At 42.1% G+C, this 27,815-nt stretch overlaps 1 protein-coding gene across 1 annotated transcript; it reads right to left on the reverse strand.

The window, feature by feature from the left end:
- Window positions 1–3,497: 3,497 nt before the first annotated feature.
- nectin3b (nectin cell adhesion molecule 3b) lies at window positions 3,498–27,716 on the reverse strand. Its single transcript, XM_041952731.1, has 9 exons — window positions 27,599–27,716; window positions 20,139–20,486; window positions 19,047–19,346; window positions 17,637–17,754; window positions 17,177–17,328; window positions 13,443–14,051; window positions 6,129–6,273; window positions 4,030–4,132; window positions 3,498–3,671 (listed from the first exon to the last, which is right to left on the reverse strand). The coding sequence occupies exons 1-9, from the start codon at window positions 27,675–27,677 to the stop codon at window positions 3,498–3,500; spliced, it is 2,028 nt and encodes a 675-aa protein (XP_041808665.1). The 5' UTR covers window positions 27,678–27,716.
- Between the last annotated feature and the right edge of the window lie 99 nt (window positions 27,717–27,815).

The following is a 27,815-nucleotide window of genomic DNA, read 5'->3' on the forward strand; positions in this document are numbered from 1 at the left end:
TCTCCTCCAGCATGAAGAACACGACATTTGACCGAAGAGCTTCCACTTAGACATTCATGCTAGTCCATAACATCCGGCTGTTTCAGCACAGACGGCCGCGGGCACAACTCCATGTCAACATCTTCCAAATCAACCAAACTACTCAAGAATGTGGCCAAGACATCAGCATAAAATTACACAAAACACCTCATGAGGAGCTTCCTCATCGTTAAAGTATCAACACTTTGACCCAGCTGTGCTGCTGAACACTTGGAAGGTGCTGTTTTACACTGACGTTCAAACTCGGCCTGTCCCCTGGTGTGTACCAACATTGGCTCGCTCCAAATGTTCAGTGCTTTAACTGACACCAGGGTAAAAGTTTCAGTTCTGGGTGAACTATTCCCTTATGGTTCTAGCTGCCAAACCTGAGCCAGTAAACTGTAAACAGTTATTTCAGAGCAGCTGTTTAGCCGGCGAGCTACTGTTAGCGTGTCAGAGTAATGTTGGCCACCTCTAGTGGTTGGTGTTTCAGTTCTTAAAATGCAGCTGCACTCATACTAACATGTCTTAATGAGCTCAAGTCATTTATTGTAATTTCACATTGTGATCGCAGGTTGAAACAGCCTTCAGACCCCTGCTGATTGTGAGGTTTCAGCATGTAATGAAAAAAAATAAAAGGGTCAGTCCAACTCACTTAGCATGTAAAAAATTATACTCACTTACTTTTAGTGAGTATCTAGATCTGCAGATATTGGTTTAATTTAGCCAGAAAACTCTTTAACTACTACTACTTCTTTGGCAGAAAGTAGTGCATATGACAACACATAGCTCATAAAGAGTTAAACATTTCTGATCAGAGTTTGGATCTTTCAAAGCATCAGAGAGACCGATATCTCAAAACCTGAACACATAAAACCAAAACTATTTGAACTGCTACAACTAGAGGGGAGAAAATATGTGTTTTTGTAATATGGGTGAACTAAACCATTAAAGATGCACCCATGCAACAGTTTGCATAGCAACAGCTGATATCTGTTAACATTAATAGCATTTTTATTGTCCATGTGACATTGGCACCTTTGTGATATGTCTTCTAGGTGTGAGTGACATAGTGCACCTGTAAAATGTGCAGCAAAAGTTATGGTTGTCACTTTTATCTTTTGTTTCAGACTGATTTGTTTCTCCAGGTATTTATAATTTTTTATTGTTATTTCCTGTTGTTATGTTGCTCCCCAATAAAAGGTTGTTTACTAAAAGTGAAAATGAGTTTGCTTGGCACTCCGTGCGGTCACTAAATAATATTAAATATGGATTTGTTCCATTGAAGTGTCCCAGTAAGTCAAGACAGCGTCACAGTGAGCCTGTAAACACAATAGGATCCCAAAGCTTAAGCAGAATTCAGCCATCATTCATTTTATTATTTAAATACAGTGAAGTTTTCATGGACAGAGAGCAGCCAAGGGTCAGACATGCTTTCTGTATATTCTGTGATAGTAATACACTCACCACCAGGGGCTGCACCCGCATGTTTGACCACTAGGTGTTGCTCTTGGAAGGCGTCAGCTACGCCCTTTCAGGAAAGGATGGAGAAACCCAGAGCACTGGCTGATCTGAAGGAATAAATGAGTCCTGACAAACATTTTAACCAGCAGCGTGGCGTCAATGCAACGTGGGCTTCGGCTCCTCAAACTCTGCATCATCTACACAAAATGTTCCTGGTAATAAGAGCAACGTTTCCCTCCCTGAGGTGACAATCACAGTGGATACAATGTGACTGTGACCTTGAGATGAATTTCCCTCAGACACGTCACTTCAAACTCTCTCTCTCAGATCTTCAAGGACTTTCTTCTCTTGTTTCCACATGCAGTGACTCAGAGCCTCCATCTCTTAGACTGTTAACTTTCAGAAGGCTTTGGGACACCTTTGTGCACCAAGCCGTCTGTTTTTACACAGAGCGAGAACAGATGAGGATCCCGAATCTACCGGCGTCACAGCATCATGTCACAGGTGCAAGTTTGGCAACAACTTGCATTTTAATGCAGAAATCAAACAAGACAACAGCTCATGACCATCTGATCTAGAAATGTAAACACTACAGCAGACTACATACTCAGAGGGAATACCCCCAAAACGTCAATATGGCACTTCAAACAGTTAGCTCTCCAGATCATCACAATAAAATCAGACATGGTGTATTTTACAGGAGCACGAAGGACGTAATCCACTTCAACTTCAACAGACAGTGAATATGTTGCAGCGCTGGCTCCTCACCACAAATCTTCTGAGTATTTCACTCAGTTTACATTTAATAAGTGCATATTTCTACAGTCTGTATAAAAACCACTGACACCAGTAATGTTTCAGATTGCTGTTTCCCTGATTAGTTACGACTCTACATAATTACACTGGCACTGAGGCTACATTTACACATATACAAATCTACAGTTGCTGCTGCCAAAAAGCACTGTGTCATAACATTACGACAGCAAATCACAGAACTGGGACAGAAATACCTTAATTAATCCCTTCATGGTCTGTGTTGCAGTTGGTACATTTGGTCTCGGTGGACCTAAGCGGTTCGGATGTGACGTGGTTTGGTCTAGTGATATGCCTGAGAATAGAGTCTCAGATGTATGCTTTGTGCTACCCTCTCTGTCAGGGGGAAAAGAAAAATAGTGCTTGGATTTCGGTGGATGACTGCGACCCTCAAGCTGTTCTACATCTACTCATGTAAGGCAGATAATGTGAGATCTGCTCTCGTGGTCGTGACATTTCTAAGGCATCATCTAGGCTAAATGCTAAATGCTGATGAATACGGGAAAAATGCAAATCAGAAATAACAAATAATAATTCAAGGAACAGTTGTAGATTTCGTATCCCACTCTCATGAAGCTAGAGACAGCAGGTGGTTAGCTTAGTATAGTATAAAGCCTGGAAGCAGGATGAAACAGCTAGCTGGTTCTGTCCAAAGGTAAAAAAAAATAAATAAATAGCTACCATCGCCACTAAAACGCTCCAATTAAAGCATTGTATCTTGTTTGATTAATTTGTACATAAAGTGAATTGTAAAGAGCCAATTTGTGGTTTTATGGGTGCAGTGACTTCCAGGAGTGTCATCATGGCTGTACGGTTGCCAGGCAACCAACGGGGACTCCAGGCTTTAGAGATGTAGGCGTGAAAGTTTTGTTACCATTGGACAGAGCCAGGCTAGCCGTGTCTTTGTGCTAAGCTAAGGCTAAGCTAGCTTCATTTATGACAAACACGGTGTCGATTTCTGATGAATAAGCGCATTTCCCAAAATGTTGGGCAGCTCCCTCAAGACGAGTAACATTTAACACTGTGAAGCAAAAAATGATGAAAGTGTGTGAAAACTGCTTGCGGAGACAGACGCTGGCCTCTACCGCTGCCAGCTGTTTCCTCCTCTGGATTGATGGCTCAGTGAATCAGGTGAAGCCTGCTGCTCCATGCTGCTCAGACAGACTGAGTGACTGCTTGGTGGACTGTGCTCAGGATGTCTGTCACACATAGTGTTCCCGGTGGTTGATGTACACCCGGTCTGTCCCGCTCTGATGACACACCCACTCCAGGCGAGACAGCTGCTGGGTGGGGCTTTGTGCTGCCGGTGGTCCTGGCCTTGCCGTGGGTGGGTGCTGCCCGTCAGTCAGCTCGTACCTGCGCTCCGCCCTGCGACTCTGTTCCAATGGCACAAAACACAAAGCAGTTTGACCTTCTCGAGCCAGTGTGTCACAGAGTCAGGTTAAGTGTGAGAGGAGTCTCTATCTGGGTGAGACTAAAAAACGTACAGGCTTATGAAAGCTTGAGTTGTGCTGAGAGCACAAATTAAAATTTAATCTATCCTACATATTAAATGAGAGCAGCCATTAGGCCCCCTGTTTAATAAACACTGGTAATGACATCAGGAAGTATCTAGGTTGTTATCACTTCCTGTTGTGACTCATCATTAGCTATCAAATGGTACGTGGTGATTCAGATACACCTAAATGTGCTGACGTGATATGGAAGCGGTAATGAAAAGCGAGGGGGGTTTACCTGACAGAGCCAGGCCACTTGTGATGCGTGGACACCCAGAGGAACAGCCGGTGCTCTCCCGCAGTAGGGGGGAGGAGGCTTGTGTGTCGGAGGAAGGTCAATCCTTCAGAGACAGAAACAAAGAAACGGCAGTGAAGGGAGAGTTTAGTTTTCCAGATCGGACACCTGAAAGAGGAAACTGCACAATTAGAAAGAAGCAGCATCAAACGGTTAGTGTGGTCATTTCTGAAGCTTCTTAAAGGGACACCTCCTCCAGTCAAATGCTGCTTTGACTGAGAAGACAACCCTGATGATGTCATAGTGATGTCATCCAGGTTATTTGTTGGACTGTGCTTGTAAATTATAAATTTCTAACAGGTAGCCAGTGACACTAATGGCATCATGCTTAACTTAACAGGGTTTAGCACGACAACATGAGTATAAAGGTGATGGATGTTTTGAAATCACTCACTGTGCGAGTTCCTTGAAACCACAGCAAGGCGGCCAAATCAGTGTGATTTCCACATTAAGTGAAATCCCCCTCCACTACTGAGCTTAAACCTAGAAACTGACCTTGACCGTTCATGAAACGGTGCCACGACAGGCATTGATTTTCTGGCGCTGTACGCCGCTCGATGCCGCTCTTCTCTTTCATACTTGGGATGAGAAGCGGCGAGAGATTACAGTTAGTGCTCTCAGTGACACGCTGTCCTACACTCACGTCCCCGTGTGATGAAGGAGAGGGACGAGTCCCACTGGGACTTCCAGCCACGGTCACACTTAAGATGCTAAGTTTGTCCTGGCACTGACCACAGAGCAACACACGGCGAGATCCACCGTCCTGTAGTGTCAGTGCGGTGATGCAGGGGCCGCACACATGCACAAATGGTGAGTGTTTTCTCCACAGTGCTGTTTTCTGCTAGTGTTCAGGCCATCGCTGGCAGAAAACAGCAGGTGGGCTGTTACCACTGTGACTGTCACATAATCGGTCAGATTAAAAAAAGACTGCACAGTAAACATCTTTCAGTTTTTCCCTGAAGAGGGCGCTGTCACTGAAATTAGGATGCACATTTTTACAAAGAGCAATATGTTTTGAGTGAGGGAACAAAGGTCATTGATCACACGTAGACTGAGTGCTTTTATTTAATACAATGACAGAAAGTATGAGATTTCTGCAGAAAAAGTGAAGAAAGCCAAACTCCTTCAGATGGAGAAATAATAATCTGTGTATGAACACTCTCTAATTATCAGCCCATTTTTATACATCATTGACTGGATTTAGCACCCTGAGTAAGACGCTACAGGAATAACATTTATTTGGCAGTTCCCATTGGCTCCCATTCTTGAGACTTGCTTGATGCATGTAACTCTGTTTCCCTGGAGTGAGCATGCTCGCTGACACACTAACAGGGATGGATGAGGCGATCAACCCGCAGCCTTGCAGATATGGTCCACAGGTTCATAATAATGATTTGCATGCAAGGGGCAGAAGGTTGATTGGTAGCACCGGACACACAGAGTGCACCTTTGTGTTGCTATTAGGACATACATGTTAGGCTGAAGCAGAGTTAATCAAAACAAACCCACAAGGTTTCATCCATGCACACTTGAACACATAAAAGATCCTGTTCCGTGCTGTAATTTACCATCTGTCACAGTTATTCAGAACACACACAACAGAGACAAAGAGTGCATTCGTGCGCGCGCGCGCGCGCGCGCACACACACACACACACACACACACACACACACACACACAAGCAGAGCATCTAGTGTCAGTCACAGGACTCTGGCAGAGTGTGACCCAGCTCCTGCTTTAGACAGTTTAACTTCAAAGTTATTCTTCTTCGCTGTAACATTAACATGAGCGCCGGTGCGCTATAAGAACAGACTGAACAAAATAGGACAAGGGCTTGCTGCCAAGACAGCAATTATCTGCCACCCCTCAACCTTGTCCTGCAGCCTCTCTGCTCCAGGGCGTGCACCACTGCAGCACTCTCCACAGGAGCAAGGAGCAACTCCCTGAACCCGGCGATGGGCTTCAGTCAACCTCGCAAGGTATCATGTCATTAATTAACCAGGCGAGCATGTTCTGCGGCATGAATTATTTGACAGACTTACACTTTGTCGGCGTAGGCTGGTGGCGGGGCCTTGCGAGCAGTGAGGATCACGATGATGAAGACAGCGATGAGGAAGAGAGCGAGGACTGCGCCCATAACTGCTCCGGCCACGGCGATGGAGTTTGACCTCTCTGCTTGAGACTGGTCTGAGACAGAGCGGGGAGACAGTTTCAGTGCACCGCAAACACAGTAACATCAGCATGAGGATGTGCAAATGAGCGCTGCAACTCAGGTGAAGCTTATAATGTCCAGGTTTTGTAATAGAGGTGTTCGTTGAAACATGGGATATGTGTTTAGACCCATAGTTCCAGTTCAACTCGGGCCCCCTAGAGGCAACGAGACAGACCAGACTGCATCAGTGTCGCCATCTACAGGCAAGGAAAGTAAGTACTTGTGTTTTTTATGGTCTGACATTACACATTTTAAACCTTCAAGATGTAAGAGTTTAACCGGAGGACAGTTTGTTCCAAGGAGTACAAACGTCTCTGAGTGCCATGATGTGTCCTCTGTCCTCCCCGTTACCCTGAGAGGAAAGGAGGAGGCTCTCAGCCGGGTTTGACATTTCTTACAAAAAGCCTCTGAATGTTTGAACTAGAAACTTGGCTGTCATAGAAATTATTTACTCATCTGTTGGTTACTGATGTGACCCATGTTAGCTGTAATAGGGGGATGAAGCTTTTAAAGGAGCTCGCTCCAGAATGACTCACCCACCTTTAAAGCAGCACTCTGTATTACTTTATTTGCATGCAGGGGGGAACATTAACATGGATACACGTCTGCAAGAACTAACTGCTGCATTTATTTTTCTTCCCTATAGGTGGCACAGGTGACTAAAGAGCTCCCCCTTGTGGAGAATCTGAAACATCCTGCTCCTATCGCTTTCAGTGTTTTTGCTAAGATAAGCTAACCACGTGCAGCTTCATATTTAATGTACATGAAATGTACAATGTCATGAAAGTGGTGCTGATTTTTTCAGCTCTCAACAAGTGAGCATATTTCCCAACTTTTCTTTTAAACAAGTTACAAACCAGTTCCGTTTTAAACCACTACCATCAAAGTTGTTTTTGAATTAATGTTTGTAATTGATCTTTGCAAAGTGTTTTTGTCTGTATTGGATATTGTGCATGTTCAGATGTAACGAACATGTATATAGGAACAGAGTGGCTGCGGTTTAATTTATTGGAGGTCCTGCATCTTCTATTACTCACTAATCATTCACTTCACATCTTCACCTCCCTCCATGCATCCATGTCTACATATTGCCCTTCCTCTGTCTTTGTGTGTGTGGAGTTCTAGATGCTGTTGTACCGTCTGCTGAATTAGCTTTGTTTGACCATATGCTTGCATGCGCTCCATGTTGTCCACTGAGGGGATTAGGATTAATTGTGATTAAGATGTATTAAACTCACAGAACAGCGGGCTTTGGCCAATCAGCAGTAATGTGTAAAACTACACTGAAGGAACTGGAGGACAAAAGGTGACAGGGATGGGGGGAAAAAAGCAAAGTGTGTGATGGTCAATTCTAGTTGATTTAGCTGTTGAGCTGGAAAAAAAATCAATAATGTGCTGAGATGAGAATCCTAAATAACAGTTCAATTATGATGCAGATTGAACAAGCAGGGACTTCTGAGCTCACCCCTGAAAGCCACTTCTTCCTCCTTTACCCCCCTCCCCCTCTTCTACCTTCATGCCGTCCTCCACCAGTTAATAACCGTTCGATTATCTTTGATGGCTGCTGAACTATGACAAGAGCCTCTTGAGTTGATCAAAATGCCTTTAAAAATGCAGTTCATCAAGCTGCCTGCTTTAATGGCTGCTGACAGACATTTTCACAGGCATTCAGAGTGTGACAAGGGACCAAAACTGCTTCAAACCCGCAACGCTTAGAGCACCTTAACATTTATCAACACACAGAGGAGTGTAACTTGATTTGTAATCGAATAAGATTCAAGATTATTTATCAGAAAGGTTTTTATGCGTTTTCTGTTCTGACGTTTTTCTCCCGTTTAAACGTTTCATTGGTCCAAATATCATCCATTCTGGAGGGGCTTGGATTAGTGGTGTTAGTGGTGGATCAGCTGTCCCCAAACTGGGATCTGGCTCCAGTGCAAGACTCTTTCTGCCTCTCCTACTTCAGCACTTTATCTCACTCACTCACACACACACACACACCATCACTGTGAGGCCAGGAAAAGTGCATGCTGACGCTCGAGAGGGTCAGTGTAGCAGACGGGCTCGTCATGAATTAAACAGCATGAGAAGTGAGGGGAGCAAGCTATGGCAAGGCAACCCCCCCTCCCCGTCACCACCCACATCCTAAACCCTTAACAGCAGGGTCAAGGGTCATGATATTGCCCGGACAACAGACCCCGCAGGGAGCAGATGCTGGTGTAATAGCAGAGGGGGGAGGAAGGTTAGAGCAGTAGGTGGTCTGTCATTTTTCTCTCTGACATCTATTTCAATATTTTCAGCTCAATGCCGGTGACAGTTTGATCCCACCTCTACTGGGGAGTTAATATCAAAGTGTCTCTCTTACACAGCGCTGCATCCCTCCACGCTGCCTGAGACGGTTGCTCACTCCTTTGTGAGTTGTGAAAAGTATCCTTGGAAACTGTTGTGTCGCAGGCAAGATGCAAACCCACTGATCTTCCTCACAAGCGTCTCACACAAATTAAAGCGTCGCTGGCTGACATCATTACTACGACTGAGCCGCCTCACTTTTGTCAGCTCCACCGTGTATTTTCAGACTGAGCATGCCCTGATTCAAGGTCAGAAAGACAACAAATGCTGAGCCCATGATAAGATCTGCGGAAGACGGAGAGGTCAGCTGAAATAAAGACTTCTACAGGAAGTGTGTCTTGAGGACCTGGAGTCCAGGCTAAACAGTGTCAAGGTCACATCAGTGCGATACGTCCTTATAGCCAGAGGAGCTCTCTGTAGTGCAGTAATGGGCCATTTTCAATTCCAGTAGCTAATTCTCTCTTTCTGCTCCGCCTTTCACAGCAGCATGGTTAAAACTCTCAGCTCCACGCAGCCCCCCTGCATCCCTCTCTCCCTCCGCTTTCTGTGGCCAGGTAGAGCTTGTAGGAAGACAGCCTCCATCAGCAGCTCCAGATGAGCTTGTTGCCATGGGGACAGTCAATGGGCTGGAGAGTGGGGACTTTGGGCCAGACATAAACACTCAGCGTTTAATTTTACCAGCTGGTAGACAGTGGGGGAAAGACACTCGTCTCCTTTGTGAAATCACAAAGGAGACGAGCTGCAGGGGAGAGTGAGAGCCTTTCTGTCCTGGAGACAAAGCAAACTAGGACCGGTGAAGAGGGCACCGAGAGAGCAGAGGAGGTGCTGGAGCTCCCTCGACTACAGAACTACTGGTAGAGAGGAAAAGCTCAGTATTACAGCATTCTTGGAAACTAAGGAGTAATGAAGCGACGGTGAAGTGAGGAAGCATGAATTACATCATGTGCGGCGTCCCACATGTTCGCACTGGATTGGGTTGGGTGGGGGGGTGTATGCAGCATTATGCGTTAGGGAGCTAGAGATGATGTCATTTATAGAAGCACAAAGAGGAGCAGAGACTGAGCAGTGTGAGTAATTAATTGTGAGTGAGTAATGACATGCTTAAAAACCTCCAGAGAAAATAACTCACAGGTGCTAAGGTGCTTTATTGAACTAAAGTATCTCAAAAAAGGTTGACAAAATAATGCTCCACTGTTGTCACACACAAATATTATTATTTTTTCCTTCCAGAAAGTTACATTTTCTTCAGTATATACAAAAACAAACATGACCACAAGGTGCTTTTCATTGACAACGTGAGACTGAAGTCCTCTGAACAACAGTGATTCTACAGAAACCAAAAGCCCTGACAGATACCTGTGAAGTAGAGATGGTTTAACTCATTTTACATCAAAATTCATTCAAGCTTTGCTTTTTTGGGTGTGTTTTAATGCCTCTAGGTTTGCAAATATACTGCGTCATTAACCATTGTGGTGGCAAGGGCAAAAAAGTGAATATGGCACTACGGAGTCCTCCTAAAACACTGTAGTGAGAATCAAAACAAAAAGGCAACAAAAAACCTCACAGAGCAACAAAACAGGTTCTTACATCCCTACAAAAACAATAAGAAAACACTTACATTTCTTCTTCTAGGTATCTAAGGCACTAGTTGTATTTCACAACCCAAAGTGAAGGACATCTCTCCAAAGTAAAGATATTGATGACTGATCGCTTCGTCAGGCAAAAATAGTATATTGATTTGTGGAATTTCCGTCTTAGTGCATAGAAGCAAACACAAGAAGGGGATTAAGCTGCTGCTTCCTGTTATTCTCTGCATTCATGTAAAAGGCAGAATAAATAGGTGTCAGCAGTGTGTGCTGCCTCAAAACCTTACTTTTAATTCAGCAATCTCAATCAAACTCGAGGTTTTGTGGTTCACAAATTGCCAGCTGTACACTTCACTTTGGACACTCCAACTAAAGGGTCAGTTCATCCAAATTACGAAGAAACACATATTCTCACGTACATGTAGTTGTATCTATGATGCAGATTGTTTTGGATTTACTGACCCATGTTTTGAGATCTGTCTCTCAGATTTCAACCTCCACCCCAATACAATAAAGGTGGATGGAAAATGTTGAAATTTTACAGTGACATAATTTTTACAGAAACATTGTTGTGATTACTTTAGGTAATCTACACTGTAAATGCTTTATCACTGGAACTACATTCTACTTAAGAAATTGTGTTTTTTATTGTAGCAGAAATCTCAATACCTGGGCACAAGAAACCAAAACTTTGTTACACCACTAGTGGCAAGTGAGGCATTATGTTAATGTAATTGGAGTGAACTGAAACTTCAGGTAGTTATTGGAATGGGAAGCTTCCGTCTATGGAGATTAATTAGTTCTAGTGTAATATACAGCATTGGGAAGGACAGTTTGGAACTACATGACTTGCAGTATAGGGGTCATATTCTCTGCCTGCAAGTTACAGTGGCACATTATCAAATCTCACTATGAGAACTGCAGCCTATTAACTGCACAAAATTCACACCCTGACAAATAATTAGCGAGGGTTCATAACAATATAACTAAGTCCCATTTTGACAACTGTTACTGTAATATTAAAGTGGCCTAAAGCATCTTTTCACTTCTATTTCAGGCTACAAGACCCTGTATACAACAGTGATAGGTTAGTTATTTATCTAAGCTTATAATCAGTTCTTAGCTAGTCAGCAATACTTATGTGAGACATCATCATATTTATACATACAAATTAAACAAATATTTGGCATCTGGCAGCAAATATTGTATAGGTGACCACACTACTAAAGTTGGCATGTATTCACAAACACTGGTGTACATGAAAGAAATTGTTAGATCTCCTCCATCCTGTCTGGTAAATAGGTGCATGTGCCACACACACAAACAAAAACTGAAATTTATCTTTAAACCTATCATGAAACACACTTTTCCTCAGTTAAGTCACAGTACTTGGTGTTTCCTGCAATTTTTGAGAGTCTTGATTAGCAATAAAATGTGTCTGTTTACAAATTAATACAGATCTGATCAAGCCTGAAATCCATGAGACAAAAAAATAAATAAAAGAAAAAGAAAGAAAAAGCACAGGGCTATTCCTTCAACACAATGTTGACTCTTGCCTCTGGTGAGCTGAGGATAAAAAGCTCAGAGGAGGTTTTGAAAACCACAGGTGACAATGACAGCACATCCATCACATAATGTATATTTCACTGTAGTAGTAATAATAAATGCTATCAAAAAAGAGGGGAACATGAAAAGAGCTTGCAGTAGCACACTTGGATAAGCAACAATAAGCCTATTAATGCCACAGATTGTAATTGTGACACAATCATGTCCTGTTTCTGCAGATTACTCAGAGTGGTGAAATGAGTCCATCGGTGGTTATTTGTGGTAGGTTGTACTGGCTGCCCTCTTCAATGACTTCTTTGTGTAACAAAATACTTTGTGACTAGGAGGCCAGCGTATGGTGGCTGCCATACTGTAGCCTGCTTTAAACAATGCCCGGGTTGATGGCTCTCTTGAACTTCGGAGAACACTGGTTTGGTGCCAGAGCACAAATTCTCAAACACAGCCGCTACAATCTAGTAGTGAGCAGAAGAATGTGTTTGAGTTTAACTGAAGAGGACAACTAACCTGAAACTCTTCCCATAATCAATAAGTCACACAAATGTAAAAAAGATTAAACATGAGTAACAAGGTTCCAGCTTATTTAAACTTGCATGATGACGGTTTGATAAACCCAGTCAGTTGTTACACTGGACTGTGTCTCATTCATGCAGGCCTCCCTGCTTTCCCTCTCTCCATCCCTCCCTCCTGGGGATAAAAGATGAGCCGAGGACATACAGTAGAAATGCTCTTGAGGTTCCCACTCTAGGCCATCAGTTTGAAAAGGACACTCCGAGGACATCAGTGGTCAAGCTCACAAGTCTCCAATCATAGCAAGTTACATAAAGGATAGACATCAGGTAGAAAACAAACGATGTGGTCGTCCATTATAAAGTTTTGCAAAAGGCAGTGCAATAAGTTTTAAGACCAAGAATCATTGTGTATCATCAGTCATGAAGGAATTTTGATTTCTCAGCGAGATAAATCCTTTTTTTAAAGTAGCCTACATGTCTCTGCTGTGTCCTACTGAGTTGTGGAAAAAGGACCTGTGACCATTTGAATTTCATGGGCTTACCTCCAGTTACATTCATAGGTCAGAGGTCCTTTAAACAAATCAGCGTGAGCAATATCTACACATACAAATACAAATGATCAAGTGACACAAAGCCTGAGCAGGCTGATTTTACAGAAAACAAAAAGCTTTCCTCTACAACAACCACGTGTGATCTGTGAGCCCCCAGGGCTTCCACACAACTGAAAGACATTAGTAATGCTCAATAAATCGGCAGTTCATGTAGTAAGGCAGAGACAGCACATACATCATGATCTTTAGTCTCTACACACACAAACTAGTGACATGTCCACTTCTGTAGGCATGTACATGCTGACTGTCAAAGTGGCTGTGCAGTCCACAATCTGGCCACATCGCGAACCGAAACATTTTAACTCAAGTGTTGACCAGGACGCTTGGACAAAACAAGGGAACTACAGAGCTGAGATTAGTAGAAGTGTGTATGTGCATACAGAAGAGAAAGAATGTGTTTCTTCCTAATTAAATAAATGAAGCCTCCAGGTTGGATTTCAGCTCCTGCAGGACCAGGTAGCTTGTCAAACGTACCACTCCCTGCGTGAGATGACAGATCCGTCTGTGTGAGACACATAGTCACCCTCGGGCCCGCTATCGTAGCAGTCATCCGACATGTAGGGGGAGCCGTTTCCCTGTGGTTTAGGTGAATGAGGGTATCTGGCACATCTGGCCTGCCGTGGACTAGAATACTGTGTGTGTTCACGGTGGTGATTCTGCTGATGGCTGTGGTGACTGCTCTCCCTCATTGCCCTGGTGTAGCCATTAGAGGGATACTCCTCTCCATTGTAGTTGCTATGGTGACGACGGTCACGCTCGTTTTTGAGCTGGCGGTCGCCCCACTCCTCTCGGTCGTGGTCCTGATGGTGGGAGCTGCTGCCAGCTTTGGTAGGGTGGAGCTCGTGTTGTGTGGGGGCTTTCTGGAGGTCATTGGGGCCCAGGTACTGCTTGGTGTAGTAGTTCCCGTGGAGGGTCTGCTGCTTTCGTAGGTAACACACGCCAACCACAGTCAGCAGCAGTAGCAGGAACAAGGCCCCACCCACAGCCCCACCCACTATGGAACCAAGATTACTCTCAGGTAGGGCTTCGAGTGTGGGGGAGCTGAGGACATTCCCCCTTTCATCCACTAAGGTGGAGGAGTCAGAACCAGTTAGGACAGGAGCAGTAATGGTGGAAGGCATGGTGGGAGGATCTAATGGAGGGAGGGAGGGTGAGAGGGGAGTAGAGGGTAGAAGGGAGAGATGAACACACAGAGAAGCAGAGAATGTCAATGCCAACTACATCAGCATTTACTAAGTAGGGATAGGTTGACAAAAACATCAACTAAACTACCAGATATACTAAACTATGGAGTACATGCCTCAGGTGTGCACTGCCAGTTCAGCAGAGCTTTAGGGTGCAGTCTCGATTATTAAACAATGATTGGTGAGAAAAATAAAGAAAAAATCTAGGAATTGGTATAATGGGCAGATTAGATGATGGATCAATGAGAAAGTTTGTCATGAGCAGCGTCTCCATAAAAATAAAGTACACCATATGAGAAACACCAGGTTTTTCAAAATTCTCACTACAAGATAATGTCTAATATTCTCCCAAGATAAAACCAACAAAGCAAAGCTGTTCAAAGCAGGCAGCGTCATCATCACTTCAATAATCTAATGGAAGAAATCTTTACAAATATTTACCTTATAGACCGCTGTTCTGCATTAGCATTTGTGTACATCTAAGTGCAGTTTTGGGGTTTTAAGCACAATTTTACATTTTTCCTTATTTGGTATGTATACATTTGAAGGCAAAAACAAACCTCAAGAAATTTTGAGTGCTAAACAAGAGCAAACCAAAGGCCAATGAAGAAATCAATGACTGCAGAACAGAGTATATTTTACACAAGTAATAAAGACATAATAGAAGTTGAGTGAATACTTTTGGGCGCAAATACAAGAGAAACTTTAAAACTACTCTTTAAATGCTGTAAGTGAAAATTTAAGTGAAATTCTACAGTTTTTCCACCTACAAAGGCTGCGAACAGCTGTCAGTTTGGGGAAGGGGCAGTGGGGATCACTCGTCTTCTAGCTTATACTGAAGCCTGCTTATAGACATGATTCGTTTTTTCTTCTTCATTTTCAACTAGCAGTTTAGAAGAGTATTCCCGAGGTGACATGCCATATTTTTCACGCAGGTGTGCTTGTGTGTGTGTGTATGTGTGCCTCACACACAATTGCCTTGTGAACATCACAAAACACACTTCAAACTCAACAGAAACCAAATAAAACTCAAAAACTGTTTTGGTTAGTCTTTCCACTGTTCAATCGCCAACCCTGGTTTGGTCAAAATAAATCCTTAATCCACAGAGTCAGATGTGGAAAATATTCTAGCTCTAGACGCTGTTTTTCCTGCTGCCTCTCCGTGCTGCTGTTGGCCTCTTTGTTTTGAGTTAGCCTGCTGAACAGACCATTACATTAGCAAAATAAAATGAGAAAAAAAAAGATAAGGAAATGGACTAGGCCAATTGTTGATACATTTGTCCAATCATCAAACCCTAGTAACGAACTCCATTAAACTTCCTGTTTTCTGCAACTATCAAATTAAATGATCCCAATCTTTAAAAAAAAAAAATCACAGAAATAATCGTTTGTGACTGAAATCCCTTAAGCAAGACTATCTCAACCATGTGGTCAGGATCCTGGAGATGCAGATGGAGTCATAGCAGATCAGACTGGCATACTGGTATGTGTTTGATATATTTGAAGAAATAAAAAGGAAATTGGATTGAAAGATCAGCATTTCTATATATACTCAGTGGGTGAACACAGGGCTAGAAAACCCTGTGCACCGTAATGCAATCCAGCACTAGAGTCGTGATTATCATTACCTTTTGTGAAAGTCACTGCAGTTTTATTTGTTGCTGACGCGCACTCAAAGAAGTGTCAGTTCAGCTACAATCAAATTTTGTAATTCTTTAGGTTGAACACAACAGCCTCAACAATCATCAGTGCATTGAATGAAAAGTGTAAACATTACATTTGTTTGTTGATGTTAAATCATCATCATATTGTTATTATTATTATTATCATTATTACTGAATATACAGAGCAAATGTGGGACTTACTGAGGCAACTTCATGATGGGAATTTAGAGACAAAAAACAAGTGGTATGAGGGGTCTCTCTAAATTTCCTACAATGGCATTACAAATTTAAAAAATGCATAATCAAATATTTTGTATATTGCATGCTTAAATTGCATGAGATTGTGCATTTAGCACCCTTTTTTGCATGCATAATGATGCATTGCCACTGTTAGAACATCAGCCTTGAAGTGAACTGGATTAGGGGTGATGCCCACAAAACAGAAAAGCCAAAAGCCATAATCAGAGGGAGCTGAAGTAATGGAAAGAATCTGAGTCTAAAAGCTTTAATGGTCCTGCAAAATTGCTCTGCCACTTTATCCCTGGTGCCAAGCCAGATGTGAGGAAAAGATTCACATCTGAGAGATGATAAACGTGAAGGTTTGTAAGTCTCCGAGTATATGAATCGTACAACTCCATGCACAGGCAGTGAACTGACATATGTGAGCACAACCATAGCAACACACACCACGAAGGGTACACCAACACATGTAAGCTTGCACACAACCGTACAGGTCCTCTCAAAGGAAAATGAAATATGGATGATAAATAATAAATAGGAGTTGAAAAGAACTAGTTAATGTTTTATGAATCTGGGACATCATCTCACAGTCAGGCTGCAGGCTTTTGCCTCTTACTGCATGACACATGCAGAAATAAAAGAAAACACAGAAAGGAAGAGAGAGAGAGATGTAAAAGAAAATCACATCATAATCAGAACTTCATTCAGGAAAAGAGCCTCCACAGACAAGACAGATTTTGTGAAACCAGAGGAACATGCTCATACACAGCAGCGAGCCATGACATACTTAGATGCCAAGCCAAGAGGACAGAACAGAGGCTGAGTACTGTGGTCTAAAGAGGCCTTAAATATTTGCAGCTGTTTGGCCCAGGAACTCCCCTTTTGAACATCTGGAGGCATAATGTTAATCAAGGCTAATCAGCATGCAATTAAGACTAAATGAAAAGGGTCAAATATTATCAGTGCCAACACACTGTATCATGGGTGAACGCTTGATAGACTGTCAGTTTGTACAGAATGGGTGAGAGTGATCCAGTGTCACATTTCAGCTTGAAGGACAATGTCATAGGCAGTGATACCCTCTATGACGTGCGTGCATGCACAGTGCTTCCTAAGGGAAGAGCAGGCAATAGGAGTCAGCTGTGTTCTGGTGTGTATACTCCGCTCACCTTGTATGAGAATGCGCACATCCCGACTGCGGAGGTTGATGTCATTGGCAACCTCACACCTGTAAACTCCAGAGTCATTCCGCTGGAGGGGACGCAGGAAGAGCAAAGTGCTGTTCATTATTTCCACCCCTTCTGGCATTTCACTGTCCAATCTATGATGCACAAAAGAGGCAGACATTTAGAAAGACGCACCTAAAACAAGAATCTTGTTATGTAATCATGCATACAGGTATGTGGCATTTCATTTGGAACGTAATGATAAATAATTCAATGATGACGTGAAGGTTTTGGATGAGTTAGAGATATCTGAAAAAGTAAGGCTAACAATCCTCCTCCTCGCTAGTCTACTAGTTAGCTGTAAAAACGCCATTTTAAATTCACTTACACCTCGAGCTACGACTCAGTGTTTTGGAGTGATTGGTCAAATTTAGGGAGGAAAAGGAAAATCTCATACACACACCTGATCCATCTGAAGTGATGAGCCGGTGGGTTTGCGTTCGCTTTGCAAGTCATTTGAACATTCTCCCGGCCCACGTGCCAGTCTCCATCATAGCCCACAACTGAGATGTCAGGAGCAACTATAGGGAGGAAAAAACAACAACAAATAATTGAGACATAACTGCAGACTGGCCAGAAACCTGACAAGCAAGCCTAGACAATACTGTTCAACCAAGATAAATCTTCACATTCTGAAAATATTTCTGCTGTGACGTTGTATTGATAGCTCTGGCAGCCACTCTGTGCTTTACACCAGTGAACACATTACAAGTTTGCTTAGTTGGTGCAGCATTATATGGAGTCTGGGGTCATTCATGGCCTAGAGATGTAAGTCTGTGTCCTCCAACTTTCCGCTAAGGTGGTTGGTAATCAGAAACACAATACAGTGTGGAGAGAAGCAAACACTCACAGTATGATGGTTTTTACAATTTCTAACAGTCAACCATCGTACCAGTTTTTGACATAATTTTGAAAGCCTTCTATACAAATCTAGCTCCTCTATAATTTTGCATTTGTTTCACAGAAAGCTACTGATAATGCAGAGCAACAGAGATTTTTTTCACCATGTTATAAATTGAATGAGCATAAAATCCTTAGTAGTTGCCATCTGTGACAAAATGGAAAGTCAGACCAAAGATAAATGTATCTGTCAAACAAAAGAGATTGTCAAGGAGGTAATTTTACCCCTTTCACCAGTCTATTTGCAGCTGGTACGCAGACATTTGTGCCCCACAAACTACAGATATGTACTCTAACATCTACAGAAGCTTACTGACAGATAACATTTTCACTTTTGACAGTTTAGGGGCACACAGGGACATGTACTGACATAGAAAAGAAAAGAAACACAGGCTTTGACAAAAACAAAAAAAGAAGGAAGAAAACACCAAGGACAGCCTCTCTTAAACCACAATTAATATCTGTAAGGAGCCTGCATGGAATGTCCTTGATTTCATCTGTCAAGCCATTTTCAAAAGTGAATTGTTGCTGAAGTGCTTCAAATCCATCAAACGTCAACACTGACGAGGCCAAGCATAAAGAACTGACTGCTGTTGAAAATCAAATACTTTAGTATTATGACTTTCTTCCTCTTTCTTCTGCTAAATATTGTGTTTAAATGTTGAAGGAAAGTAACGTAAGGGAGTAAGAAAATAGCTGGCACTGTTTGCTCCCTCTCAGTGGACAGCTGGGCGCCTTCTCTTAGACCTGAAAAATTCACTCCATTTTATAGTGTAGACTCAACTGCACCCTCTAATCTACTCACTTTATGCCTGTGAGTTTATTCTGGCCTGATGAGTCTAAAAGACTCAATAACATTTTTTGCCACTGGTTGTTTCATTGATGTGTTAAAAATATCTAATGAAAGTCTTACACTGCACATTGAGTTGGTAGGGGATCCTGAAGTCGCTCTGCAGAGCCGGGTGGCGGACCACACAGGTCAGCGTGTGGCCCTGGATGTGACGCGTGGGCTGCCAGAGGTAGCGCACTTGAGTGCTGGTCGTGCCGTTGACTTCGTCAAACAGTTGCACTTCTGACTGACCAAAAAGGTTGGACTCCCAGGACACCTCAGCAGGAGGCCGCGCCCGCTCAGCAATGCAGGTGGCCACCACAGTATCGTTGCCACCGTCGATCAGGGCAGTTGAACCCGCAGACACGTAGACCTTCGGCTCCACTGTGAGCAAAGATAAGACCGGAGGGAAAAAAAAAAAAAAAAAAAAAAAAAAAGAGGTGGCACATTAGAATTTCAAGACCCACTTGAGTTAACTATAGCGTTTGATAAGTTAACATTACATTTCTGTTTTATCAAGTTTGTTATCAAGCTTGCTGCATTCTCTACCCTTATGTCAATTCACTACAACCCAGTCCAACCCATTAGTAGCAGCTTTAGTCACCGCTGTAATCTGTGAAAAAGGATTGAATGAGTACACATGTATCGAGTGAGTGTACCCATTGTACCACCTGTGATCCAAACGCAAACAAAAAGAGCAATCGCTTCAGCAAAATTCAAAACACAGGACTGGAACCTGCCTTAGCTTTCAACTCCTTTGATACAAGGACTAATAGTAGACAATGACTAAATCAATGTCTGATGCTATAAAACTCACTGTTCTCCCTCCACTGGCTCATAGTGTTCATTATGAAAGTTGCAATGAAAAACTTTTTGTTTTATGTTTACATGTGCTGTCTGATGTAATGCATACCAGTGGCATAATAATTTTGTATAGTAATAGTGAAAAAATACCCATCAGACTCCAAACAGCAGTCCAAAACTAAGATATTCAAGTTATGGTCAAAGAAGAAAAAGAAAACTAGCAAATATTCACATTTGATTTATATGTTTTGATGAATATCTATTAATTGACAAACTGTTTCAGCTGTACTTGACATTACCTATAGCAACATAAACTGTTTTCTTGAAGACTTGTTACACAGAACACATACATGGGGAAGTATATATACATACCAAGTACATTGACAGTAGTGGCGGCTTGAGTGTTTCCCAGAGGAAATGTGGCAACCTTACAGGTATAGATCCCGACGTCAGAAAAGCCCACGTTTTCCAGTATGATGGTGGCATCATGGGAGGAGGGCGAGCGAAAATACAGGCGGTGGATAAACTCTGGAGGGATGGAGATGCCGAACAGCGGGTTGTAGACAGCCACTGTGACTGACCCTGAAGGCAGCCGGCGCTCCCAGGAACTCTGAGTAAGAGTGAGGTTTGCGCCCACCTCCACCCTGCACTCTAATGTCACATTCTTGCCCAGCACAGCGTTCACCCTCTGAGGCACCACCACCTGACTGCCCCACACACCTGCCAAAGAGACGCACAACAACACTTTAACCACATACACAAAAATTAAGAAAAAATTAAAATCAAGAGCACTTATACTACAGCTTTGATTGTTAAAACATCTTTAAAAAGTTTTATGCCCACTTCTTTTGAAGCATAATCCTGTTTGCCTAGTTCGTACTGTAATTATTCATCTGTATTTATCCAGATCCCATCCTTCATAATAAGAAATCCAGTGTCCCTCTGACTGCGAGCCATCCACCCCCTCCCCTCTTTCTTGTAAAAAGGCCACAAAAAATCTCTAAAAAAAACAAAAAATAAAAATAATAGATTGAGTGACAGAGGAGTATTTCTATTGTTATTGCTGATGTCAGCTGTTCAGTGCCATCTGAAATCTGTGAGTATCAGTCTGGAATCAAAGCTTGATACAACCACCAGCAGGCGTTGGACTTTTCAACAAATAAAACACAGCTGACTGCGTGACTGAATTTTCCATTGATGAATTTATTTTGTCTTTATAGCGTTCTTCCTCCTGACCTGAATTCAGGAATTAAAAGCAGGCTGTCTGTATGTCCTTTGTCCAAATATAACAAGCCCATGCACTCTGTCACCTGCACCTGTCAGAAATGTGGCATGTCTCAAAAGCAGAGAGCTCAACGTCGTGTTGCGGAGAGTCGAAGGGATGTGAAGGGAACAGACCGACACTGGCAGGAAAAAACGATGGGAAGAGATATGCTAACAAGAGGATGACATCATCGCTGAGAAAAGAAAGGAGGGCTGAGAGTGAGGAGAGGCGAGTGCAAAGTCACGTACGAAACGCAAGTAAGAGGAAATGTATGACCAGGATTCCGCTAAACAAAAAACAGAGGAATTACCTTGCTGATTTAGAAAACAGAATATAATATAGCTAGACTGCCAAAGCCCTCAACCAGATCACTAATTGCAACAAGCTGCCAGCAGGAAGACATCATCATAAATCAAAACCTGCTGCGCTGCTTGGCAACTGACTGCAAATATTCTATTGTTGTTTTGCCAAAAGCCGCTCTTTCTCTGGCCAGTCTCCCTCAAAAAGGCAATGTCCTCAAATATTAGCACTGCAGAAGTTTCCCTACCCCTACAGTATGAAGTACAAATGTCTATTTTTATCTTTTTTATTCTGCCCGTAGATTAAAGACTGAGTTTGTGACAACACCATACACGTGACAGCGCTTCTAGTTTTCACTGAAGTTTAATTTTCAAGTTATAGATTCAGAGGTTAATTACAAGGTTGGTTATTTGGGATTCCAGATAATGACAAAAACAAAATTCCTATTAGCTTAATCAAATAGTGTGAAATTGGAGAATAAATTATATTACACTGTAATGTTGTAAATATTTATTAATCCGCTTCCGAAATATAATGATTGAACGACAAAGAAATATAAGCCAAATGTTCAACTGTTTCTATCAAATCTTGATAGCCTATTTTGTGCAGAGTAGGTATCATGAGTCACACAGAGAAAGGGCAGCAGTGGGGAGATGTTCAGCTATGGAAGCACTGCTCATGAATTTCTGAACTATTTAGGGCCACACATTGGTTTTAATTCACACACTCTCACACACACACACACTACACAGATCTGTAAATCAGCTAAAATATTCAACTGATGACAAAAACTCAGCATTTGTGTCTAAAACAATAGCCAGGTGCCCATTAGTTTTTCTTTCCTGCATTCCTCCAGTAAGTGATCCCTTCCTAGTGTGCTTGGGATGGGAGACAAATTCCACAGTCCTAATTCTGTACAAAAATGCATATGCTACTGTGAGAAATCAGAATCTGAGCGAATATCATCCAAAGTTGCAGTCTTTTTCGTGCAGAATTCCCTCTTTATGTTTCATGGTGTAACTGTGGTAAAGGACTGCAGTGAAAGACTGCAACTTTGGATGAGATCCACTTGATTTGGCTAACTCTGAGTGCTGAGGCCTAATATTAGCTTCAAATAACCTTTGGAGAATATTTTTGCACAGAACAAGGTCTGTAGATTTTATCCCCCATCAATTCCATTGGAAGCACCTAAGGAAGGGATCTTTTAATGGCCAATATGAGGAGCTTACTGCAACCAAAAACTGTTTCAATGTACAACTCGATTCCAAAAAAGTTGGCACACTGTGTAAAACAGACAAACACTGTGAAAAACAGAAATTAAAACAGGATGTGATAGCATCATGATTGGGTATGGAAGGGGCATCCTTGAAAGGCTCAGTTGTTCTCAAACACGGATGAAGTGACATTCACCACTTTGTGAACACATGATTGTTTAAAGGATGTTACTACATGGGGTCAGGAACACTTTATAAAACTGCTATCAGCCAACACAGTTTGTTTGCAAATGATTGCATTCTGTTTTTATTTTCACTTTACACAGCGTCCCAAGTTTTTACGAATCAGGGTTGAACATGTGGGACTATTGTTTTATGTCAGACTTGCAAAACATGTCAAGCTACCCTTTAATAAAGTAATGACAAGTAATGACCACTTTCATTTCCACTGGTGAATACAAAGAAGTACACTCAGCCTTTCCAAAATGCATGAGGAATTACTAATTTTTATGACAGTTTGAAACTATTCAATATGGAAATCTGGGTTAAAAAAACAATTTGGGTTAAGAAAAACAAAACAAAAACCCTGTCTGATTCAGCTGGCAAATTTTATTCAAACTCTTGTATCTCTTTAATAGATTATTTCAAAGTATTTCTTCCCATGAATTAGTCATTGTCTGCACTACAAAACAAAGTTTTTACTTACATGTTAGTTCATTATTACTGTGAAGTTGCTTGCAGAGCTGTGCTGGCTGCCATCTGAGGCACATTTCTCTGTCAAACCAAACTGATACAAGGCTACATTTTGTGGTGGTAGACCAATCTGAATCTACTTTGAATGATTAATCAAAAGTGTGATTGCATGTGTATTCTTTTCCTCTAGCATGCTGTTAGCTTACAATTTATAATATACAAGCCACTCAACGAAATGTAAGGGAAACAGGTGATTTATATTATAGGTAGACTGCACTGTAAAAGAGAGGTGGGTAAAGAAAATGTTAAACTCTCCAAACGTCACTGCACTGTTTAAGTGTTTTAGTTACTTAGAATTTAAGAATGATTATTTTGATTTTTAACTGATATCTGACCATCAGATCAACCCCTCCACAAACACATGGCACAACATAAAAGAGCTACCTAATACATTCAATTTCAAATGTACTCGCACTAAAGAGATGTTGGCCGTGTTGGATAACGACTTTTCAAAAACCATTGTGGTCCTTTGAAAATATTGATAGTGAGTTTTACTATATTTTTAATAATAGAGTCAATTTGGACTTTTTTGCATTTTTTCAGGCCTTGGCTTCTATTTCATGGTCTCACTCACTGTGGTCTTGGTAGCCTGAGAAAAATAAACAGTGGAAAAAAAAGGGGGTGACCAAATCATGCCCTAGTGCAGCCAAATGAGGAAGTTGGTAGCACTAGTGCCCTGCAAGTGACTAATTCAGGTGATTAATTAAGAAGACGGACAACTGAGAACACATTTAAATAAACTGGTACTTAACTGCAAGGGACTTAACAACCACTCCTTCAAAAAACACAAGTAAATCAGAAAAAAAAGAAAACAACACACATGTGGAAACACTGACACACTAAAAGATTCAAACTTTCTGACTAAAAGGATAAAGAAAAAAAAGTGATTTGTGTAAAATATGTGAAAATGCCACAACTGAATCCACATGGCAACTAATGTATGATATACTGTAACTGATCCTCTGTCTCAAGTAGAAAACTAATATTCCGACTTGCTGTATTTGTCATGAAAACGCTAGATGGCAAGGAAAACAGCGGAGTAAGAGGAAAGAAAGCAGCATTTGTCCTGCACTGAATATGTAATGGAAGAGGTATAGCGACCGTATTAAATTTTTATAAGTGACACGACGACAACCTTACATAAGCATGCCCTCGTTTTCTCCATCTTAGAATAAAAAAGTGATGAGAAAAAGGGCAAAGTCTATCTGATCTTGTATGCAGCCCATCTTGACATAGTCACAAGAATGTTTTCTTGCTTCTTCTTGTGCTTTCAGAGACAAAGAAAAGACACTGCTTTAAGTTCTTGCAATCCTTATATCCTCAAAGAGAGCAGCTACTGTAGACTCTTTCAGTTTGGTTTGCAAATGCAACACAATGTGTGTGTCTCTCTCTCTCTCACACACACACACACACACACACACACACACACACACACACACACACAACAGATTATAGATATCCTGGCATCAAGGACACATTGCTCCCTGGGGACACGCTGCTGCTCGTTCTCACTTTAGTCAATATTACCTTCACATGCACCACTTATGTGGCAGCAAGTGTATTAATATGTGTGTCTTGCCAGAGGGCAGCGTGTCTTGTTAAAAGTGGAAACCGGAACATAAATGGTGATGGTGTTAGGGTAGAAGTGGCAGAGCCAGCTGCGCAGAGCAGGACAGAGAGGGGGTGATTGGTCGTTTGACGGCGCGCCTTATCAGACCTTCAAATCAACTTTTTGCACACTGACATTTTATGACTGGCTTCATCGAACTGCACAAAGGCGCACATACACAGCAGCGATGAGAGAAATTAATGCCTTTTAGACTCTTTCAAGATTCTCTGTACCATAGTTGTTAGATTGTTAGGTGAGGATCAACTAAAGGCAGACTGACAGTTAATACCTACAATGACAGTGCCATTCGGTTAAGATGCTTGATCGAGGAAGGCTGAGAGTGACTGGTCAATCTTGTAATTTGCATTTTATGAGACTAGCAACTGTTGTTCTGTGTTTTGTCTTGTGAACACTCTGAAAGTGTGGCAGGGAACATGATGTACTGGTCTTCTCTTCATGCTGCATGAAGTAAAAGAGATCTGATTTTTAATTCTTCAGAGAATTAGCAACTCTCAAATATACAAGAAAAAACTGAATTCATTCAGTGACAAAATGTGCATTTCTAGCTGACTGCAGAAAGCAGTAATGCAAAAGTGTAGGGACGCTAAACATTTCTACTACATGAAAAGGAAAAGATCAGCTGTATGATGTCCTGTAGCGTCACAAAGCTCCATCAATCAATCGGTAAGAGGTAGCCAGTAAAGCAGAATAACCTGACCTAATACAAACTGCTTAATCTCACTTTAGAAGATATTCTGTGACTCTGTACCTGTCAGCCCTGGTGGCCAGAAATAAGATTAATGAAACTTTAATAAAACAAAGTGCATCTAAGTACAACACATTCAATCTTAAAAAACTGTGTTTGTTCCCCTTTAAGACCTAGACATTATTAGCTGTGAGGGCGTGTGCACCTATTTTGCATTCAAAAAAGGCACAAGGTCAAACTCCTCAATGAAATGTACAGCAGACTTAAACTGAAGCTAGATAAATGGGCACCTGTCTCTCCTCCTTAACCTTAACTCTCTGAAGGAGGTAAACAGTCTGTTCAGGAATGGACTTTGGGATCCCGGCAATAAATTGACAGAGCATGCAGAACATTAATAATGCGGTAGAGGGTCTCTGGGTCAAGTCGAGTCTTTAACAAAGGAGTTACACATCCGTTTATGGGTTCAGCCTTAGTATAGTAGCCCAGAGCTTCTCTTCTCTGCACGCTGCTCAGTGCCGTGTGCGACATGACCGCTTCTTTTATATTGGGCAAAGGATAGATCTACTAATGTGACATTGATGTACAATGCTGCTCTGAATTGGAAAAATTCTACAGTATGAACCCCATTTTTGCTATCCTATGTGTTACACACACATCAGTTTTATGGCTAAAATATTGCCACTGCCAGAAAACTGCCAAAAAGATAAAGGCAGTGACAAGAAAAATAGAAACTCTGTTGCAATGTAATGACATCCAAGAACACAGGCCTGCAACAAATACTAACTCAATTTAGTAAAAGTTGAGTTGTAAAAGCGGAGTTACCTCTACAGTGATTTTGAAAGCATTTTGTGCTCGTGTTGCATTAAAATGCTTCACACTGAAAGATGTTCAGTGAACATATTGGAGGTCCTTTTCCTACCCTCAGATAAAGCAAGGGAAATATGGTAAGAGAAACATCACTGGGGACATACATTAACTCTCTGGTCTGATTCACTCATTTGTCAAAGAGCAAATGCAGGACATTAAACTACTGTTTAAAAGCACAGCAGCGTTTGAATTTGGTGGGATTTTTGGTCTTGTGCATTGCACAAGCTTTTCATTATACATCAAACAAGTTTCTTAATTATTAATATTGTAAACATCTAACTTGTCTGTTGTTTTTTGCAGAGGAAAGGCAGTTAGGGCGGTACAGAAAAGCTGCCTGTGGGCAGTACATCCTATCCCATAATATCCTGTCATGCACTTTTAAACAGACAACGTGCTGACCTGAGAGTAGACCAGGACAGTTTCGTGACAGAGTTGGAGCTACGCTGCCGGGTCGCTGCTCTGTGAGTTTGTGGACAAAGTTGGCGTGTTTCAGGGTGTAGTTAGTAAATTGCCCACCCCTTGATTAAAGCATAATGAGCTCAGAGTCCAGCGCAGACACATGGCGGCTGACCCTCATCCCGACCGGGAGGTGCGTACATTTACCATTGTCTTCTCTGGTGACACACACGTTAAGTTCCTCAACATTTTGCGAAACGCAGCTGGCGTTACACATAACATAGCAGCATATTACTTTGACAGAAAACGTCTCTGGAGCAAATATGGCTGCCAGTGAATCTACAGAGACCTAAGTGTAGGTTGGGTAAGGATACATATATAAATATCACTGAAAATCATTGTCTGCGCTCCCCGGTTTCTATGGACTGTTTCTAGGCAGCCTCGGGTCACACCATCATCCGCGGTGGTGGCGCTGGCTAGCTACCACTCCGAAGCGTCCAAGTGAACTTATAACCAAGTTTCCTTTAGTCTTTAATGACACCTGCTACACTTGTTAAACTTGCTGCCTCGTAATAATCCACACTTAAAGCGGACGGAGGCGCCCAGGTTTGCCGACTCGCTCGTTTGAATGATGCGCGAGGCAGCGGGCTCTTTCACAAAACTTCTCCGTAGCGTTAGGAGAGCACAAAAAAAGAAACCTGCCGCACGAAATCCCGGACTCACCTGTAATACTGCACAGAAGGTGAAACAACGCGACCCTGCTGTGGTGTCCGAGGTAACTCCGGTGAGAAGGCGGTAACATTTTCAAAAGCAGCGCAGTCTCCTGCTCCAGGACCCGGGCGTAAGCTGCATGCCAATTTAACGGTATGTGCTGAGCAGAGAAACCTCCTCAGCAACAACTCCGAACTGCATGTGGACTGTACCATCTGCCCAGCACGGA

Source organism: Chelmon rostratus, chromosome 14 (assembly GCF_017976325.1).
Source record: "Chelmon rostratus isolate fCheRos1 chromosome 14, fCheRos1.pri, whole genome shotgun sequence".
Lineage (NCBI taxonomy): Eukaryota > Metazoa > Chordata > Actinopteri > Chaetodontiformes > Chaetodontidae > Chelmon > Chelmon rostratus.